Source organism: Gekko japonicus, unplaced genomic scaffold, assembly GCF_001447785.1.
Source record: "Gekko japonicus isolate JY-2015 unplaced genomic scaffold, Gekko_japonicus_V1.1 scaffold833, whole genome shotgun sequence".
Classification (NCBI taxonomy): Eukaryota; Metazoa; Chordata; class Lepidosauria; order Squamata; family Gekkonidae; genus Gekko; species Gekko japonicus.
The window spans coordinates 709004-726886 of NW_015164694.1; the positions used below are offsets into that span (position 1 = coordinate 709004).

Consider the following 17883-nt stretch of genomic DNA (forward strand, 5'->3'; position numbering starts at 1 on the left):
CCCCGCAAAGTTTCAAGAGGTTTTTTGCCATTGACTTCAATGGCCCCATTGGTTATAATGGACCCGAATTTTTCGGGTTTTCCGAAAATTTTCGGATATCCCCCCGCAAAGTTTCAAGAGGTTTTTTGCCATTGACTTCAATGGCCCCATTGGTTATAATGGACCCGAATTTTTCGGGTTTTCCGAAAATTTTCGGATATCTATGGTTTACCGGTATAGAAATTCGGGTTTTTTCGGGTTTCCCGAAAAAATTCGGGTTCAATAAACCCGAATCCGAATTTTACCGAATTTTTTTTTTGCACACCCCTACTTATGGCTACCCCCCTGAATTTAACGTGTTGTCAGGATTAAGTGTGGTAACAAATAAAGAAAGGAACAAACTCAGTGCATTCCTCCACTTCCACTATCTCCTTGAAACAAAGAAGAAACAATATATTGGTGGCACATTCTATATTAATAATATACTATTTTACCCCAAAAGGTGAAAAATGGCCTTAGTAGAAACCATTCAAAACAAACCATGGATATTCAGATTTCCTGCCAGAAATGCACATAGCTTGAAATGGATATCTGAATTTTTTTTTAAAAAAATGTTAATCTGTTATATAATGTGTTGGTCAAGATAGTACAAAACATCTTGTATTGGTCCATTCAAGAGACTTCCTTCCCCCTGTGGGTAAATATCTGCAGTGAAATAAATATTTGCTTAGAAATCATTCATTAAATATCCAAAACTGGATTTTTAATATTCCAGTGAATGCTCAACATTTTGATTTCATCTGAAGTGGGAGCCGAACAAATTCAACCATTCAGTTCTTATTGAGTCAAACATATTCTCTGTGCTATTATAAAAGTTGTTCAAATCAACAAGGTCCTTCGAAGAAGCATGTGTAGAACATTTAATCTCCCTTGAGACTCCTACTACTTCTCTAATATTGATTTAAAAGAAAACCAGTGAAGTAGGTAATTCTGATTATCTTCAACAATCAGTGTGCTAAAAAACAAAAAAAATGCATTTTTGAAAATACAGCTTTGGAACAGTAGGTGGTGTTGTACTACTATCTACATGACATAGCAACAAGGAAAAAAATCTGAATGTCTTTTTCTGATAGCGCTGGGCTTAACCTGAATCTATTATGATCTTTGTCATTTTTGCTACTTACATCTGTTCAAGGTGCTCTAAGAAAATTTTTTGCCTTCGCAAGGACTGTTCAGATACATGGACTTGGCATACCTGTTTTCTCACCATATACATGAGACATCTATTTAGCTGCCAAAATTAAAGTTTTCTGAAGTTGGTGAATTTTGCAACTTTGCTACTATCTACTGAGTTTTGAAATTCCCTAAATAACAGTGCTTGACTTTTACATCAAACTGAAAATAATATGAGTTGAATCCAGCACAGGGTATCTACAGGTGCAAAGACTTCTAAAAGCAAATTTCTCAGATCCTCTCTCTTGCTGCAGAGCAAAATAACACCAAGATCCTATTCCTGGGGGTCCCCCAGGAGAAGGATTTTGGGGAGTATTTTCAGCTGCCACAGGCAGGGGGTACAGAAAGTTACACTCTGGGAGAGAATGTTCTAGCACCCACAAAAACCATGTGCTGGATCCATCCCTATGTATGGCATGTAAATAGGTAAATAAATGAATGCTAGGTGGTAGATAAATGTGTACTTGGCAGCAAAGCCTCATAGGTAGATTAATATGACGTATCCAATGTCCATTTACATAGGTGTTCTGAAGTCTAAAAGAAAACCTCCCTGAAGACATTATGTTCATCTGCACTAATTTGATATGAGAACATTGTTTTATGACAATTATCATTTTAATTTATTTGCAATTACCCATTTTTTCTTGATTTCCATATATGCTGTTACTATAGGCATACAATTTAAAATCAGAGACAAAGTTCCATCAGTGTCAGTGCTGAGTCATATCAATACTGTTTGGCATTTAATTGAGAGGATGTTCATTCTAACATGTAATTACAACCTGAACAGAAAAACCTTTCTATATAAGATAGTTATTTGTCTAATCAAAATTGAAAATCTGACAGATGTAAATAATATTTGGAATTCTGGCCATTAATCTGGTACATGGCTGTTCTTAGAGTTTGTGGAGGTCAGAAGGAGAGGGGGAATAATAATAATTAATAATTATCACATGGCATTGTGCATGCTTAAGTAGGAATGCTAAACTGGAAGTCACGAGGTAACTGGAATAACGGACAAGTTTGGCCTTGGAGAACAAAATGAAGCCAGAGTTTTGTCAAGAGAACACTCTGGTCATAGCGAACAACCTCTTCCAAGAACATAAGAGGTGACTCTACACATGGACATCACCAGATGGACAACACCAAAATCAGATTGATTATGTCATTTGCAGTCAAAGATGGAGGAGCTCTATACAGTCTGTAAAAACAAGACCTAGAGCTGACTGTGGCTCAGATCATGAGCTACTCATTGCAAAATTCAGGCTTAAACTGAAGAAAGTTGGGAAAACCACTAGACCATTCAGGTTTGACCTAGATCACATCCCTGATGAATATACAGTGGAGGTGAAGAATAGGTTTAAGGGACGAGATTTGATAGACAGAGTGCCTGAAGAACTATGGATGGAGGTTCGTGACATTGTACAGCAGGCAGCAATCAGCACCATCCCAACGAAAAAGAAATGCAAGAAAGCAAAGTGGCTGTCTGATGAGGCTTTACAAATAGAAGGAAAGTGAAAGGCAAAGGTGAAAAGTAAAGATTTACCAAACTGAATGCAGATTTCCAGAGAGCAGCAAGGAGAGATAAGGAGGCTTTCCTAAATGAACAATGCAAAGCAACAGAGGAAAACAATAGAATGGGAAGGACTAGAGATCTCTTAAAGAAAATTTGAGAAATCAAGGGAATGTTCAATGCAAAGCTGGCTATGATAGACAAAAACGGTAGGGACCTAACAGAAGTAGAAGAGATTAGGAAGAGATGGCAAGAATACACAGATATTTATTTATTTCACTTTTACCCCACCCTCTCCGCCAGGCGGGCTCAGGGCGCTTCCAAAAACTAATAAACAGTATACATTTTTTAATAATAGAATAAAATACGTAATTTAAAAACATAGACAAGTCAATATAAGTCAAGAAGGACCTCAATGTCCTTGACAACCACAATGGTGTGATCACTGACCTTGAGCCAGACATCCTGGAGTGCGAGGTCAAATGGGCCTTAGAAAGCATTATTAACAACAAAGCTAGCGGAGGTGATGGTATCCAAGCTGAGCTATTCAAAGTCTTAAAAGATGATGCTGTTAAAGTGTTGCACTCAGTATGCCAGCAAATTTAGAAAACGCAACAGTGGCCACAGGATTGGAAAAGGTCAATTTACATTCCAATCCCAAAGAAGAGCAATGCTAAGGAATGTTCAAACTATCACACAATTGCACTCATTTCACATGCTAGCAAGGTTATGCTCAAGATCCTACAAGCTAGGGGCTGTTGCCAGAGCGACGCGTAGTGTCACATCCTGGCAACGGCGGTGCAACGCCTGTTGCCGTCCCCCGTGGCAGAGCTCCTGTAAAGAATGACGATCCCCTGCCGCAATTCAACGAGACTTGGCAGCCCTAATCACATCACCCAGAGGTTGCTGCCAGGCCTGCCCCTGATGAATCCTCCTTCAAAGTCCAAAACAGCCCTGGAAAGGGACTTCCTTTTACTGATAGACACCCAGCCAGGAATGCTGTGATTGCCTAGCAATAACCACTGAGGGCTTCCACTTTTAAAAGCTACAAGTGCTCCTTTTATCAAACTCTTTTTTAACATCCTCATGTTTTTCTTCTTCTTTAAAGATTTCATATTTTTCTGCAGCCCAGTGGCATTTTTCACATTTGTAGAAAGAGCTACCTTGTCTGTTCATGACTCCAGTCACTGGATTTAAGTATTCTCAGGTCCCTGCCACATGGCAGAAAAAAAACACGGGTAAAGTGCAGCTATTCAGAGCCACACCAAAAGAAACACGCGGCGGCGGGATCACATAGATCCCCTGAGCCGCCACGCCATTGCTCCCCAGCACGATCAGATGCCAGGGAGGAAGCCACCAACCGGAGACCGAGACAGCCGGCTGCGCATGTGTGCGCATGCGCAGTTTGGCCAGGAGCCTCAGATGCACCAGCAGAAGGACGCACCGGCGATCCCATGGCCGCGCTTGGTGTGGCCTTTCTGGTAAGTCCACCTCTGTAGGTGGTTTCTTTTAACTACGGATTTTCGGCCTGAAGGGCTGGATCGGGGACGGGTGCGCAACGCTTTCCAGATGTTGCTGTGGGATCGCTCCCGTTTGCTGCGTCCCCGATCCATCCATTCTTCCGGCCCTAAACCTCCCGTGTGACCGGGGCCTCAGATTTGGCTGACTTGGGTATCAGAATATACATGTGGGGCCCACAACAAAATGTTGCAGATTCTGTTGCGGCAGTTTTCCATTAGTACTGTAATTTGCGGGGTCTATTTTTTTGTGATGTTTCTGGCTTTGTCATACTTTAGAGTCCTAAATCATTTTGTTTTTGTGAGGGGAGGCATAAATGTTTTGAAGTGTGTCTTGCTCACTCTTGCAGCCAGAGGATTTGGAGTGAGCATGTGCATTTACCAACTGCCTTTCCCCTCTGGTCTCCAAGACACTGCCATTTCTCTGCCTTCTCTCCCTGTCAGAGGAAGGAAAAAGCCATGCTGCTTTTTCCTTGTTCTGACCACCACTGATGCCTTTCTGCCCATCCAGCTTCATTTCTGCTGGGTAGCAGCACCAGCAATCCAGCTCCTCTTTTCCTTCAGCCCTGCTTGCTCACTCACTTGCTGGCCCTCTCTTCCCCTCTCCATCAGCTGCTGTTACCTTCGCCTGCCACAGCTTCCTGTGTACCTTTGTTATATACAGGCTGTGCAGACAACAGTAAACACGCATTTATTATGCCTTGCTCATTTTCCTTGGGCACAGTCAGGGTGGGACCACAGTCACTTTGTTTATGTGAGGGGAGGAGTCCATGTTTCGAGGTATGCCTCCCTCACTGCTGCAGCCAGACGTTTTGAAGAGATCACTGCCATCGTCCTCCCCAGAGGGTGAGCCACAATTCCTGCTCCTCTCCCTCCAGCCGTGGGTGTGAGCTGCAACTTCTCTTACCCTCCCAGCCACCCTTCTATCTCCTACTCAGGCACTTGTACTGGACAAACAAAAAGAAGTGCCGCCACCTCCTCCTTTCTTCTCCCAGCCACCACTGTCTGTCTGCCTTCACTCTCTGGCCCTTTCCACATTTGCCTGCCACTCTGGATTTTCTCAGTGTTTGAGTCGAGGCAATTTAATAAGAGTAGCCAAGGAGAGTGGGTGGTATAAAGTACTAAGACTGATGCAGGTAGATGTGATTTCAGCTCATACTTTATTATGTATAGGATAACTTGAGATACTTAGTCTGGCCCAAGGCCGGCTTATATCCACATAGCAAACCAAACCCCAAACACACACCCACAACCATGATAGGCTATTTACAGTGTCCCCCAGTCTCATAGGTCCCTCCTTGGACCATAGCCGTCCAATAGTTGCGTGCTAGGATCCGTTTGGGCTATTGTCTTTGGAAGCGAAGCTTGGGCCCTTCGCATGGCCATGTGTGCGGCGTGACCACGTGCGTGGTCTTGCTGGATACACAACAGGTGGAATATTTTAAGACATCTTTGATCCATTCAAGATCTCAGGCACAAGATCTTTCTTATCACCGCTTCCTGAAATTCTTGTAACTTAACACACCATGCTTGATCTTCTGCATGCGAGGCATGTGCAATCCTCCTAAAGTCTTGTCTGTCCCACTAGACAAGTTTCATTCATTTTAGTTGTTGTTGTTGTTCAGTCGCACAGTCGAGTCCGACTCTTCGCGACCCCATGGACCACCTCCCGCCAGGCCCTCCTGTCTTCCACCGTCCTCTGAAGTTGGCTCAATTTCATGTTCATTGCATCAATGACACTGTCTAACCATCTCATCCTTTGCTGCCCCCGTCTTCTTTGACCTTCAATCTTTCCCAGCATCAGGGTCTTTAGTACCAAGCTTTAATAAAAGCATTTTTTAAAAGTGCAATGTTCTGGATATTTGGTATTGAGGAAGGCTCTGCTTGCTTGCCTCCCCTCTGTTCCGTTCTTCATCAGCTGCCATTACTTTTGCCTGCCACAGCTTCTTCCTGAGAACTGTTTCCTTTATCTGCAGCTACAGAGACAACAGTTCCTGTGTTTGGGTGTTTTTAAAAAATCCTTGCCCCCGTTTTTCCTGTTTTAACTTTTCTTTTTTGCAAGCCTGGGGTGTCCCCCAAGTTTCTGAAAAATCTTACTTCTGTGTAAGTGACTCTGATCTGTGGGTTTAGGTATCTGCAGACTGGGGCATAGTTGGTATTAGATATATAGACATGATACATATTATTTGTGCACAGTTGTCATTCTACTTGTTAACTGAATAGCCAAAAGCAAGCCACTGCTCTGCCCATTGCCTGCTTGGCAGGAAGGATATACTGGAGAAAGTTTACTACCTATGAGAATTCTATCCCCGTTAGAAGGAGGGGGTGGTTACGACTGGCAATGTCTTTCCTTAGAAACTGCTAGAAATGGGAAATGAATTGAATTTAAATATAAAGAAACCAAATTAAGAAACCAAATGTATCCTTATTGATCATGCATACACTGGCAGCCTCTGTAGCATGAGCTGTTTAGGAAGATCCACTAAATCAGCCAAGTGAACTGATCTTCTGACTAACATGCTCATAGTGAAACTCAAAGCTCAACCAATTTGAGTCTCAGCAAGACAGTCTATAAATACAGTAATCAAACACCTACAGCAACCACATCTTCACCTTTCAGCCCCCACTTTAGTGTGATTCCCCCAGTTCTAAGGATTCTAATGAAATAGGTCCCATAATCTGTAAAGGACACATCAACAGCTGTGAGGCATGCCATCTCCTTGAGAATATTAGTAACAATTTGCTGTTTTGCATTTTGTTCCAATGTTGACCTGCACTGATAAAATTATCTGGTGGGAAAAGCCATTACAAGAAGCGAATGACCCAGGCAAGGACTCTTCCTTTGTGGCTTGTAAGCAAACAGCTATTCCATCAAGTGGTCTCATTAGCTTGCAAACAGAGTCGAGCACAATGAAGATGGGGCTCTGTGGGATCTTCTTCTGTCAGAATTGCCACAGACAGCTTGGCCTTATATTATCAGAGACCTTCAGAGCCTCTCTAAAGATATTACCAGAGAATTCACTCCGTTTGTTTGCAGTGACCTTTACAAACAAGGGCTGGCTTTTGCTCTGTTAGCTTTTCCATGAAGATGGGAAGAGATAAGAGGCAGGGAGGGCAACTACCTGCTGCTTGACAAAATCTTGTCAATTTTCTTCCAGAGCGCAATGGGATGGTTGGCATCATGACAGTATCTATAAATTTACAGCATCTAATATCTTAAAACATTTTACTTTCTTCCACCTTAGGAGCTTTCAATGGCAGGCTGCTAAAACCATGTAAGGACCACATCAACAAGTCCTTGGTGTCCATCATAAATCAATCACTAACTAAGGACACCGTCCCTCAGGTACTCAGTGAGAAAGGCAGTGCACAAATAATATCAACCAATCAATAAACTTTAAACAAAAACTTTTTAAAAATGTTGAATACTCAGAATGCTTAGCGTTGTTGGTTAGACCATTTTGGGTGTAAGCAGTCCATTGTGCTCATAATTCTGTCCATTGCCAAAAACAACAACAACACACACACAGGGCCTCAGTGCATAAAACGGCATACATGTAGGATCACCAAATTTGAGGTAGGGTTTGGATTTCCTCCAGAATTACAACTGATCTCCAGACTACAGAGAATAGTTCCCCTGGAGGAAAAGGCAGCTTTGGAAGTCAGATTATGGCCTCCCATCCCAGCTGAGCTCCCTCTCATCCCCAAACTCCACCCTCCCCAGGTACCACCCCAAATGTTTAAGAATCTCCCCAAACCAGAGTTGGAAAACATATATACATGTAAATCTCATTTAACACTAACAGTTCTTTGCAAAAGAACAAAGTTTGCGTCCAGTGGCATCTTTAAGACCAACGAAGTTTTATTCAAGGTGTGAACTTTCGTGTGCAGGCACACTTCCTCGGGCAAAGTCTGAGGAAGTGTGCCTGCACACGAAAGCTCACACCTTGAATAAAACTTTGTTGGTCTGAAAAGTGCCGCTGGACTCAAACTTTGTTCTACTGCTTCAGACCAACACGGCTACCAGCCTGGATCTCCGTTCTTTGTGAAGTGTATTAGTGGGGTGGGGGTGGTAGAGAACAACACAAACCTGAGTCTCCTTCTTGTGCCCTGCTACATCTAAAACATACATGACAAAGCTGTGTGGGAGTCAGCCAGCAGCCTCCACAATGCTTATATAAACTTTCCAGCTAGTTTCATACTTCTGCCATGCACATTAAGACATTGATTTCAGGGCTCATGACTGACCCTACCAGTTTTGATCTCACTTGTGCATTCCAATCTCAACAGCATTATGGCTGGAAAGTCCTCTTTTTCCAGTTCTTACAGTAATTAGCTGAGTGGTAACCACATCAATGAATGTAGATGCTCTCCTTTCCAGTTATTCTGTCCTTATGAGTCACCAAAATGGAGGCACCATAATCCAAAGATACTTCCTTTAGCAACAGCCAGTTTGGTGTAGTGGTTAAGAGCAGTGGACTCTAATCTGGAGAACCAGGTTCGATTCCCCACTTTCCCCACTTGAAGCTAGCTGGGTGACCTTAGGCAAGTCATAACACTCTCAGCCTAAAAATAAGCATAGATTGCTACCTAGTGGTGCCAAAAAGAGGTACAGCTTTGGCAGCCAAACAGACCCTTCAAGGATCTCCTGGCTATTCCACACACACACCATATGATAATTAATCGATTACTTCCTTTAGCATTCACTTCTCTCTTATAATAACTTTAAGATAAATATCAAGCTCCTTCTGCTGCCACCAGCTTTTCTTTAAAGCAAAAAAGGTTCACCACAAGAAAGAAAAATGTGTCTTTAAAATATTTTGTATACCAATAGTAATAACATACAATTTACATGCAAGTACAGGACAGCACTGTCTGCCCCCAGGCTGTTTTCCACCTGCGCTGTCACTCGGAAAATCCCCACATTCTGGTAGACATGCTTGATCCCATCTTCTGTAGAGCTGATATTGGCGTATGACACGGCACTGCCATCTCCAAAGTCCACACGGATTATTGACCTTTGGATATCACCCTGAATTAGAGAAGTGCAAAGGAGTCAGGTGTTAATAAAACTGAGAACTGACAATTTGAAGAGGATTCACATGTTCGAGTGCAAACTCACAATATATAAGGTGAGCTAGAACTGCTGGGTTCCACTCCCAACATTTTTTGGTGTACTCTAAAAAAACCCTAATTCTATTATACAAAACCTCTTATGGAAAAGATTCCTCAGTCCAACTTGATCTCCACATTGAAGGTCAGAGTGGTGTGAATGCACAGTGAGGCTTAAATGTGACCCTATAGCTACCAACCTTCATTATGTAAGGGAGTCTGTTTCAGGAGGATCTCTGCAGAAACCTGAGAACAAAGTCTGAGTCCAGTGGCACCTTTAAGACCAAAAGAGTTTTATTCAAGGTGTGAGCTTTCGTGTGCATGCACACTTCCTCAGACACATTGAAAACCTGGACTGCTAAATCTGGTACTATTTTTAGTGGGCACAGAATTTCTTTTAGACCCATCCCTAAAAACTAAAATCTCACGGAGAAACTTCATAACCCATTGACTGCAAGAGAATTCTGCTCCTTTTAAATGTTTAAAAGACACCATGATGTGCCGCCTGGATCACAATCGTTGTTTTTTTTAAAAAGCCTTGCACGTAGCACCGACAAAATTATCAGTGCCATAAAAGGTTGCCATGTGTGCAATATGATTCCCTTCTTTCAAAGGATTCTGATTGATAATGTTTCCTTCTCAAAACAGAAGAGACTTTTCTGAAGCACAAAAATATCTCAAAAATTTAGGAAGTATGTAAGTCACAAATTTATGAACCTGACTTGCCAATTGACCCCCTTACAATTCAGGCATTTAGATCCACATAGAATTTAAGCAACATGAGTTACAATTTCCAAATCCATAAATAATATAGGACACACTTATCAAAAGAGGTCCTACTTTTGAAGGATTCTACGAATAAGTCGCTCTTCTTAAATTCTGATAGGCCAAAGAATATACTGACTCTACAGTTTCCACCAAAGAAGAAAATCACTTCTAAGCTCAGCAGCATGTGGCCTTCTGTTTTTCATCAAGGCTTTCTGCCAGGGAATACGTCCCCTTCCAATCTATTTAGAGAAGACCCACAGCAGCCACTCTAAAGCTGTGGTCACACACTCCAGTTGAAGTGGAGGGGAAGCGAGGCTATTTCCTCCAGAGGAATTTGACATATTGTTGCAAGATCACACCTCCCTTTGTAGCTGCAGGTGCAGCCCGTCACTGTGTGATCAGACGCAGCTGAGTCAATTTTTTTTGCCATTTGTTTCCCATGTGCATAAATGAGGAATCACACCTCCGCACTCAGGGCCCCCTATGGAATATGCGATGATGCACATTCTGCGCGGCGGGGGGGGGGGAACAGCCCCGAGCCGGGATGGCATGATCAGATCATCCCGACAGCAGGAGAGCATGCTTGCATGATCAGACAGGGGAAAGTCTGTTCGTGGCCCATCGGAACCTGTTAGAGTCGGACTTTCCCCAGTGTCTTTTAACTCTGCTTCTGCGGCGGAGCAGCACAGGTTGCCGACAACTGCGGGATGCTTCCCAGATGTTGCTGCCTGATCGCTCCCTTTAGATCCATCAGGCATTCGCACCCATGTCAGATCTAAAGGTGCGTGTGATCGCAGCCTAAGGAATTCTCCTTCATATAGGGTTGCCAAGTCGTTGCAGTCGCCGCAGCGGGGGACTCCCGGACGGCGACTGGAGCGCGCGCACACATCACCCGGAAGTGACGTTAGGACGCCGGGCACGCTGGACCATAGAGTTTTCCCTCCGATGGTCATGGCCCTGCCCCCAGCATGCTCGGCGTCCTAACGTCACTTCCAAGTGGCGTACACGTTGGGGCGGGGTTCCCCCTGGGGCCCCGATCCGCCAGCGGCAGGGAACGGGCCTCTGGGGTGGGGTTTTCCCCGCCCCCCGGGGGGAATTGGCAGCCCTACCTTCATAAGATAAACATGGTTGGTTTTTCCAGTGCTTTTTTCATTATTATTACTTAAATCATTTTAAGAACAAATGGTTTCCCTTTGTTAAGTATGGTTCTACTGGCAACACATTTCTGAAAAGGCCACATTTACAAGGCTGATATTTAAATATTTTAGCTTCAGAGTCTGAGGAACATGTGTGTGATTTGGGAGATAACTTTCAGCAACCAGGTAGAATACAACTGAGGAAGAATAGCAGAGAAGCAAAAATATATTAAAAACCTTGACCAGCACTGTTTCTGGGCCCAAATATTTCTGTACTGTATAGAAGCAGCTGCTGTTCACAACCCCATAGGGCACATGCAGTGGCCTGAAGTCAGAATGATCTAGACAGTCACCAATTTGGTTAAATGGCAGTGTGGGATCAGTCAGGGGAGTCACTGAGCAATGTAGGGCCTGAGGGGAATCCTTGGACACAGGAAATTGAGAAAACATGGCTTATCTGGAAATATATACAATTGCATCGATAATTAATTAGGAATTGTATTATGGATGAAATTACAATGGACAGATTCTACTGTGCTCAGATAAAAAAGTAGACAGTAAAATTAACCTGCTTCTTCTATAGGTTTTGACATTAACACACTAAATCTGAGATCCTAAGCATACCTATCTGTAATTAGACCTTAAAGCCACCCAGTGCCCCATTTTTAGCAATGTGATATTGCTTACAGGGCTAGATGGAATAGTTGCCATGAAGCTCATGTCTTCTGGGACTCTGCTCCAACTGGTACAAGACTGTAGTTCCTGTTTTAACCTACCAAGAGCTAGACTGAGCTGCAGGTTAGTCATAGCTTTCTACTAGAGAGTGTTGTTTTCCCATGACTTAGCTCTGTCATGGAAGCATTTAGTTACATTAGTGTATGCTGTATCACTTGTTCTTCAGACTGTTCAATACAGAATAATATAATATTAATATGGAAAGTCTTCACTCTTAAGAACACTTTTCCAGGAGTAAGGCATTGAATACAATGGGAATTTCTTCTATGTTCCCTCTTGTTAATGAATATCTGCAGGACAATCTGCTCTTGATTTTTTAATAAAATCAGTATGGCAGCCAATTCTGAGAGGTTTTTTCCATCATGATTCCCCTTTTCTGGAAGCAACTTCCTTCTGAACATCTGCAGAGTGCTGGATCTGGCAATTTTTATTTCAATTGAATGGGTCTGTTTATTTAATTCTTTCATGAGTAGATATATCTGACCTTCACTGTTGCTGGCTTTTGATTTCTAATGATGATGCTGTATAATCATAGGATGGTAATACTGCTGATTGATTTGATGTTGGTTATTTTCAAATATAATTGTATTATTCGTTTGGGTCTCACAGAGGATTTCTGCTGACAGAAGGGGGGAATCTTTGCTGACTCCCCATTCCTGATGCAGACCTCTGATGCCCCCTCATGCTGTCCCTGGGTGTCCCAGGAGCTTCCCTATCCTCCAAATTGTAATCCAGGGGGCATTTGGAGAGGCAGTGGGAAGAGGAGGTGAGGAAGCTGTACACTGTGGATGGAAATCCTGCCACTAGCAGAAAAGTTTGGCAGGATCCAAGCTATTTTAAAACATTTATTCTGTAAACACATTTTGAAGAAAGTGAGTCAAAATTATCCAAATAAATAATAAAGAGAGGGCACAGAATCCAGCCTGTGGATCATGATACAAATCACAGGGCAATCACACCAAGAATGCTTGATTGCCTCTTTGTTCAGATTGCAATTTGCTTGCAAATTTGTGACCAGCATCTTTGAAAGTCAAAAGCAGCTGAAAGCCTTAATCAGTTTCCTTTTCGATACTCTGGGAATGCACTATACCCTATCAGTGCAACTTTGAGGCAAGACACTGAAAGTGAAATTGACCATGGCTTCTCATCTGCAGAGGTACACACACACACAGAAAAGGTTCCTTGCTGTGGAAGAGGAGATGGGGTAATGCTGCGTGGGCCCAGAAGCATCACACACAACCTAACGTAGCAGCTTTCAAAAGAGGCATTCCATAATAATGATAGTAATCAAGCATGGGTAATCAGCTGTTGCTTGGCCACTGGCCATGCAAAATGCTATCACTGCACAAATGCAAAACGTCTTACAACATTGCTCATTTTTAATAGCAAGGAAATGTTCATAAACAGACGTTTTGAACAACTTAAGGTGTCAACCACATTTTGTACCATTCGCACTACCATTAAATTCCATTCCATTACTAATATCACTGCTTCTCAATGGCTTTTCCTGTTTTCCTAATGGCAAGGCACCTGAGAGGCAGAAGGGCAACAGGCAGAGGCAGAGACAGTGAGAAGGAGGGGGCTCCTTCAATGGTATAATCCTCAGTCAATGCCTTTCCTCAGTCTTCTATTTCTTGGTGCAAAGACACATACACAGCCACACATACAGATTGCTTTCAACAGCTCTCCCCGCCTTTCAGCACCCTTGGCCTTCAGGGCCCTTCCCTGCTTTCCTTCATGGAGGGCTCCAAGGAGCAGAGGCATGGAGAGGCAGAGAGGGCCAGTGAGTAGGGTCAGGGCTGCTTCCACAGCATAACCTGCAGGTGTTCCCATCCCTAGACTTCCTCTTTCAGGGTGCAAATAGCCACTTCATGCACTATGCCTCCATAGCAAGTTTGCTTCTCATTCCCCTTTGCTCCAGAGCAGTTGAAGAGGAGACAGGGAAAAGTTGGGTTGGCCCAGAAGCAATACATACAATCTCATTCAGCCATGCTCTTTTCCCCAGAGCTCTGCAACCTTCCACATCTTGCCCAATCAGGACTGCCAAGATGCCCCTCTGACAAAGATTCACTCTGGGACTTCCTTGTACTATGCAGATAGGGTTGCCAGGCAACCAGGAGGGGGGTGGGAGTACTTACCAGGAGCAGGGAGCAGGTCTAGGCTATGTTGCTGGTGATTGCAGTGTCACAGAAATGCTCTGGTATTTGGGCAAAAAATCTATGGTAAAAACGGCTTCTACTGTGGAATTTTTGCCCACATACCCGTGGCCAAGATTTTGTGACTTATGGGGAAAATATTTTTGTGGTGGAGCTGAAATTCTCAGTGCAGAAAGAAAAGCCATTTAGCCAATATAATGCTATTACCAGGATAATTCTCTAAATTGCTAGCTGTCAACCACTTTAGATGACAGCTCTCAGCTGCTGCAAGTTAATCACTTCTGCCGGCCTAAGCAACAATGCTGATAACAAGCTGGTAGGTAAGGGTGATGACTTCAATAGTCAAGAAAGCTAACACTGTGGCAAAAAAGTCCCTTAAAGGAGACCAGTTTTTTGACACAGAGTTAGAAGGGATCCTAGAGGTCATCCACTCCAACCCACTTACTCAGTGCTGGAATTAGTCAACTACAGCACCCCACTCTGCTTAAAAAAGTGCACACCTTTTAAAAATGTTTAAAAATGATTGAAAAAAGCATTTACATGAGACATTTTTGTGGGGCTGTGCCTTTAAGAAAGGGGGATGGGCCTCCAAAAGCCCAACCGTAGCTATGGGCCTGCCAGAGCATTGCCAGGATGTTGTCAATGTAATGATGTCTCTTCCAGTATACACTGGAAGTGGTGCCGCCACATTGCTGGCAATGTAGCTTGAGCCTCTCTCCTGTTCCTGGTAAGTCCCTCCGCCAGCCAGCTGATCGGTAGGGAGTAGGGCCTGGGGGCAGGGATCTCCCCGCTTCCAGAGGAGGGCTGGCAACCCTACATGCAGACCACAAACAAATATATTGAAACAAATTGAGTGACTTACCCAACTTGAGTGACTTAACCTCCCCCCCCCCATTTTATCCTCTTATGCCTTCCTCTCAGCGGTTCTGTCCGAAGATCAATGAATGGCAATTTCTGTTCTTTGGACAGGGTCAGGCCCACAAAGGAAGCAGGCTGGTACTGGAATATAAGAAATCAGTCTGGCTCTGGTATTGGATAAAGTAAGCAGTCTGCTACTTGTGAAGCTATACATGGTGCTGGGCAGGGGTCATTTCCTGCAGGAGCGCACAGGAGCGGAGCTCTGGCAGTAAAGAGCCCAGGGGGCGGGCACATGCAAGAAGCAGCCAGGTAAGTTGCAGAGTCCCCCCCCAGCCCCCCAGTCCAAAACAGTCCAGTGGCACCTTTAAGACCAAGTTTTATTCAGGTACAAGCTCTCCCTCCTCTGCGTGGACAGATCTGCACGTCCCCCCCCCCCAATAGCTAACAATCCAAAACAGTCCAGTGGAGCCTGAGCGGTGAGTGTTGCCTTCTGACACACTTCCGGTGATGTCAGGGGGCGTGGCATATGCAAATAAGTTATGCTTATGAGCTCCTGCACCTCTTTTTCTACAAAATGACCCCTGGTGCTGGGGATATTTTGTTCTGTTCCTGCTTTTTGACTTCTACTCAGCCTTGAGTAGGATACCTTCCAGCCCATGGGCTGGGATATTTATTTATGTGCTTCATTTCTAACTTGCCTTTCTCTCAATGAGAACATTCTTGCCTGCTGCCTCCAATGCACCTGTCAGGAGAGTTCAACCTAACACTCCCCCTCCTTATGAGCATAATACAGATTTTGACCTAGGACTGCTATCGTTCTAACAGTTATCCTCTCCATTCCCAGAATGGAGGCTCCTGTCTTTGAGAATGTGGCCAGTTTGGGTGGGACTGGTCAGGGAAAGACTGCAAAGGGATACCATCCAAACCATGTTTCCTTTAAGACCAAAGACCAAGAAGGCTGTATTGCTGATAGGGGATGCAGAGTTTGATAGGAAGTTCCAGGTAAAGATGTCCTCTTCCTCATCCATCACAAATGAATATAAGAAAAAAGAGTTGTGCCTACATTTGTTTGCATCTTAGACGCCACTCCTTATTGCAGCCTCCGGATTCTTTTAATCAATGGAGTTTGAAGTAACCACCTGCCCTATTTACAGGATGTTTATTATGTCTTGATTACTGATATGCCATCATTAGTATTTTGCCTTTTGAGATATGATATTCCTCATTTTAATCAGTCTAATGAGGATGACACCTTCAAACATTCAATTTTAATCTCGCCCAAGAGGCTGTAAACATGGATTCATTCTATAAAGCACTGAGGTTTCAAGGAAAACAGTATTAAAACAATGAGATGCAACTAAAAAAAAAATTAAACTGAGTCCCAAGTATCACATTTCATTTGGTAGTCTTCAATTATGCAAAGACTTGCAGCTCTTTAACCATGCAGATGTTTAAAATGGATTTTTAATTAGCCTTTGCAACAGGCAGATGTTGCTTCTCTTCAGTTGTCTTCCAGAATGAAATTCTCAGAAATCTGCTTTATGCAGTCTTTATGTAGATTAACACTATTTTTCCTCCCCATGGTAGTTTTCTAGTCATACCAAAGATCACGACATTGAAGACATTTAGATGGAATTTCCTTACAGAAGACATTCCCATTATATTCCAGTGCAATCTGTAGGCTCTCATTAAAAAAAAGATACATCTTTGACTCCACAAACTATTAGGAATGTGCTTAATCTTAAATCAATTTAGGTTCAACCATATTAGGCAAAACATGAAGGACAAACCCAAATGAATTGCTGCTTAGAGTGATGTGTGTTTATTCCTTTTAATACATCATCTTAAAATGGGCCTGAGGAATCTGAAAGCTGTTATGAAAAAAAACTATTAACATGAAACAGATATTCTTCTTTTCCTAATTTCTTCCCAACCCAGAGTCTTTTGCACTATCACAGTGAAAAAGATGACTATGCTCTCTTAGCTTTGCTGTTGCTTAAGTGTCTAACAGATGTGCCTCAGACTGATGGATCCCCTCTTTTCATGGAGTGATGTACAATTATTCCTTTTTTCATGTTTTCCTCATATTTCCAGGACTGGTATTTCTGATATACTAGATTTATGACATTTTAATGGCATTTTACACACAATTTCTATACTATTTATAACCATTAAAATAATGTTAAATGGCAAACATTTATTGAGAAAATGGAAAAATAGAAAATGAATGGAAAATAAAGACTCCTGAGTTTGATTTGCCAAAAGGGAAGTGAAAGCAAATTGTTGAGTTGAAAAAATTCAGAATTCAAGGATGGTTTCCTGTTCCCGGGGGCGTCAGCTGCAGAAGGCTCTTCTCTTGTTTCCTAAAATGCTAAGTGTTTTAAGATATTTTAAATTGCTTGCTCTTTTAAGTTTTTATCAAAGGACTTGGTGGCCTTGACAACCTTACCTGTTTTCTTTCTTTTGTTCCCACCCTATGCCCTTTTAATTGGAGAGAAGGGTGACTCAGCGAACAAGGAGGCCTGCAAGTTTACTCCTAATTAATTAATTCTTCTCATTTTCGTTAGGTTTTCAGGTACTCGGATATATCTTCAGTGGTTTCTCTGTCTCTACTTCTTATCGGGTGTTGAAAGTTTCTGATTGCCATAAACAAAACTGTAATGAGTGTTGGAAAATGCCCAAAACGCCTGAGAGACAGTGAAGGAATTTCTCCCCTGCAAGCAAACAGACTAAGATAGCTGATTTCCCCCCTGAAAGTGCTGCATATAATATTCCAACTTCAAATAAATATGCAATTCTAGCTGAAGAGAAAGAGGGAGCTGAATATCCGGAAGTTACAGCAGCAAAGACTGCTTCTTTAAATGACAAAGATATCT

General features: G+C 42.9%; 1 protein-coding gene across 1 annotated transcript in view; it reads right to left on the reverse strand.

Annotated features, from left to right (window-relative positions):
- SORCS1 (sortilin-related VPS10 domain containing receptor 1) overlaps window positions 1-17883 on the reverse strand; it is a 119659-nt gene that overhangs the window by 53914 nt on the left and 47862 nt on the right. Inside the window, exon 10 of the mRNA XM_015409447.1 lies at window positions 9088-9274. Coding sequence (XP_015264933.1) covers window positions 9088-9274 — 187 coding nt within the window. The remainder of the gene's footprint in view (window positions 1-9087; window positions 9275-17883) is intronic.